This window comes from Apis dorsata, unplaced genomic scaffold (assembly GCF_000469605.1).
Source record: "Apis dorsata unplaced genomic scaffold, Apis dorsata 1.3 scaffold_292, whole genome shotgun sequence".
Classification (NCBI taxonomy): Eukaryota; Metazoa; Arthropoda; class Insecta; order Hymenoptera; family Apidae; genus Apis; species Apis dorsata.
This window is the reverse complement of record NW_006263567.1, coordinates 970643-974296: the sequence shown is the minus strand read 5'-3', so window position 1 is coordinate 974296 and position 3654 is coordinate 970643. Positions and strand designations below refer to the sequence as shown.

The 3654-nt window shown below is 29.0% G+C and overlaps 2 protein-coding genes and 1 long non-coding RNA gene across 3 annotated transcripts in view; 2 read left to right on the top strand and 1 right to left on the bottom strand.

Annotated features, from left to right (window-relative positions):
* Positions 1-914, top strand: part of LOC102673770 (chymotrypsin inhibitor) — a 1378-nt gene extending 464 nt beyond the window's left edge. The window contains exons 2-3 of the mRNA XM_006617102.2: positions 455-555; positions 666-914. Of these exons, the coding sequence (XP_006617165.1) occupies positions 455-555; positions 666-746 (182 nt within the window). The 3' untranslated portion in view covers positions 747-914. The remainder of the gene's footprint in view (positions 1-454; positions 556-665) is intronic.
* Positions 1-3654, top strand: part of LOC116185807 — an 80093-nt gene that overhangs the window by 46158 nt on the left and 30281 nt on the right. The gene's annotated exons all lie outside the window — the stretch shown is intronic.
* On the bottom strand, positions 1198-1839 carry LOC102673908 (cysteine-rich venom protein 6-like). The gene is made up of 3 exons (XM_006617103.2): positions 1694-1839; positions 1462-1556; positions 1198-1367 (listed from the first exon to the last, which is right to left on the bottom strand). Exons 1-3 carry the CDS (start codon positions 1740-1742, stop codon positions 1287-1289), a joined length of 225 nt encoding a protein of 74 aa, XP_006617166.1. The 5' UTR covers positions 1743-1839; the 3' UTR covers positions 1198-1286.

The following is a 3654-nucleotide window of genomic DNA, read 5'->3' as shown; positions in this document are numbered from 1 at the left end:
CTGAAAGTTACGATTTCTCTTTTTTTTTTTTTTTATTGAATGAATCTTCATATGTATAGTTATATACGTTCTATACTTATCGATAAAAAAAAAAATCAGTGTTTTTGGATACAATGAATTTATCGAATAATTTCAACGAGTTAATATTTAAAAATGAATATTGCATTGAATATTTGAGAAGAGCATTGAGAATAATCTCTCGGATAATCAACTGTCAATGTCAATTTGTACAAAAATACTTTGAAGGATAACTTTTATTCTCTAAGTATATTAGCATTCTTAGAGATACTCGTACACATCGAGCAATTTAATTTTTTTGTGCGAGGAAAATAAATGGGAAAGTAAAATCTTGTCGACCGTTAAGAAGAATTCTTACTCGTGAAAAAGATTATCGGTAGATAATCGAGTAGAGGAATATATTGTGATAAATAACGTGATGACTGCGTTTTTGAAGGTTCATTTGGCGAGGAGTGTGGACCAAACGAGGTGTTCAATACGTGTGGGTCGGCGTGTGCACCCACATGTGCCGAACCAAAAACGCGTATTTGTACCATGGTTTGTAAAATATCGCATTTTTTTCTATTACTTCTTTGTAAAAATTTTTAATTTTCCTTAGAATTTCTTCTGATTTAATGATATATCTTATTTTTTCTTTATTCTTTTAGCAATGTCGTATCGGTTGTCAATGTCAGGAAGGATTCTTGAGAAACGGCGAAGGAGCATGTGTCCTTCCACAAAATTGTTAAAATTTCCTTCGCTTGATTGGAATTCACTCTTCGCTTTCTTCTCGTTTTCTTTCGCTTTCTTTGTTTTTTTTGTTATCGTTTGCTTTTCTATGTTATCTTTTCTAATTCAAAACAGTATATATACATGTATATATAAATAAATAATAAACTGTCGTTTCAAAAGCTTTATTCATTTTGTTAATTCATTTCTTATACATCGTACCAAGTATCACACGAATTGAAAGAAACGTGTATTCAAACGCGTTACATTATCGTGTACTCGATACACGTTTAACACGATAAACGCAAACACGAGTTAATATCTTTTGAAAATAAGTCGCGAGTATACGCAAAAATCTTCGAAAAGGATTACTGCAAATTTACATATCATATTCGCCTGACAAATCGTGTAAAATACGAGCGCGAATGTAAGAAAGAAAAGAAAGAAAAGAAATAAATAAAAACAAATTTGCACATTTTAATAATTACATTTTATTTTTTCTCGAACACTCCTATATTTGAAGAATAGCATTTATTTTAATTAATTCATATGAAAAGATCTTAACAGTGCTTAGGTGAGATACACTTGTTTGCGGCATTCCTTACGAATCCTTTGATACAAGCGCAGCGAGGTTGACATACCTGATGAAACGATCAAATCGTATTTAAAAATCGAACGAAATCGGGTAAAAGATTTTCACGGCACGTGTACAAATAGTGCGTGTACGACACCAACCTCGGGACATTCGATTCTTTCAACTCCACACCTTTGGTCGCAACCTCCGCATTCTTTAAATTGTTCGTTTTGTCCACAAGCGTTCACGTTGCTTACTAAATACATCGAGACAACACAAAGTTTGCGATTGAGCAATAAATGAACGACAATAAAAAGAATAAAAATTGATGCGAGACAAATGATAAATTTGAAAGGTGCAGAATATTCCGTTGGATGTTAAGCAAGTACTTACTACAGATATAAGCAACGACAAGAAGAATAAAGAGTATGGCACGGGACATTTTTGAAGCAGGATTTTCTATCACAGTTTTCGAGCGAGAATAATAAAAATATACTTTTTTGAAATTTGTGAAAAACGGGCAGACTTTATATTCGATTTATTCGGCCTTGTGAAAATTGTTGCTTTTATTTATTATTACTTTATCGTTTTTACTTGTCCATTTCGTATCGCGCTAATGATATCGGCTTAAAATATATAATTAGACGTGCAATATTTAATGGAATATTTTACGTGTGACACGAGTATGACTCGCATGATCAATAGTTAGCCTTATTCGATTTTTTTATAAAGAATTTAAGGAATGATTGTCGAAGAATCATAATCTTAATAATTGGAAATGTAAAATCTTGAAGTGTACCAAATTAATAATACAATACAAATTCAGATTTTTTAAAATTGTTAAAAAAATTGAAATTGATTTAAATATTGTCAATAAATGCATTGGATTTGTTTAATTCTTGCTAAATTAATTAATTTAATCGATAAGGTAATGTCTTTATTTCGATCGAATATCGAGTAACAATCGTAATTGTAAATAACAATAATAAACAATAGCAATCGTAAATAGAAAGTTAATTTCAAATTTTAGAATTTATTTTTGTTCATTTATCTTTACCACTTAAAAAAATAACTCATGAATTGTTTATTCCACGTTATCGTATATTAACATAAAAGAATGATTAACTATTTGATATGGAATATTAATCGACATTTCTCAAAATAACCAATGAAACTAAAATTCTAACATCATTTTTCTTGTTTTTAGTAATTTATGTCAAATAATTGTTATCGAGAAATTAATTATCAAATAATTGTGAAACATTCAAGATTAGGGTTTTAATATCACTTCTTTCGAACGAGTAATATCCTAATTCAAAAATTCGTGATTGTAAAATATTTTTATTGTTGTTTCAATATTGTGAATGCGTGTTTTAATCTAAATATCATGATGAATATTTAAAATATATATTCATATTGCATTAATTATATCGAAAATAATCGAAATAAAATTATACGTATTTAGCTATCAAGTAAATTATTTAGTATTTATCTAGTTATCTCTATTATTTGTTATTATTTTTAACAGCATTAAACGAAACACGATTAATCGCACGAATTTCAACAAATCTCGCCTCTTGTGGCAGAGATCACGACCTCTTCGTCTAGATTGTAGACTCGTTAGAAATCGCTACGTTATCTCAAAACGGTTTTTTTTCTTAAAATTACGTAATGACGAGAGACAAATATTTACGATCGAAAAATAATATTTATTACAATCGTATAAAATAATATTTTCCAAAATGTATCCATTATTATTCCATCTATAATATTTATATGATTTCAATAGTAACGAATATTATATACAAGATTTCTTATTTCCACTGTTATCGAATTATTAAAATAATTATATGAAATCAAGTGAGATTAATCTTGATAATTATTTGCATACTTATAAAAAAAAATATTAACAGCTTGACATTATTAAAATTCGTTAGAAGCATAAAAGAAAACGTATCGAAAAATTCAAGTTTTGTTATATAATACCAATAATTATACCAATTATAGTCAATTTACACATGTATAATTATAATTATCTATAAAATCAGGGAATATCAAATATCTATAAATAATACAACAAACAAATAAAAAGAAGAAAAAATAATGGGAAAAAAGATAAGCTTTCCTTTTTCACTATCTCGATCAAAGAATCAATTCGATTCTTCTCGTATCGATTTATCAATCGCGCACGACATTGTCAAGGCTGTGCAATTAGCGTGGTTCGAAAGGAGTGAAAAGGAGGGTGATCGAAGACTGATTCGATTGGGAAATTTTAGAATCGTGAGTCTCCACTTTGTCAGCGCAGCGATCAATCCAGCATCCTGGATATCTCTCTCTCTGTCTCTCTCTCTGTC

What these genes read in the sequence shown, in the direction of transcription:
- LOC102673908 (XM_006617103.2), bottom strand. Translation starts at nt 1,742, where the DNA reads ATGTCCCGTGCCATACTCTTTATTCTTCTTGTCGTTGCTTATATCTGT. An exon ending in TGTCGTTGCTTATATCTGTA is followed by an intron (nt 1,557 to 1,693) that starts GTAAGTACTTGC and finishes CGATGTATTTAG; the next exon opens with TAAGCAACGTGAACGCTTGT. An exon ending in AAAGAATCGAATGTCCCGAG is followed by an intron (nt 1,368 to 1,461) that starts GTTGGTGTCGTA and finishes TCGTTTCATCAG; the next exon opens with GTATGTCAACCTCGCTGCGC.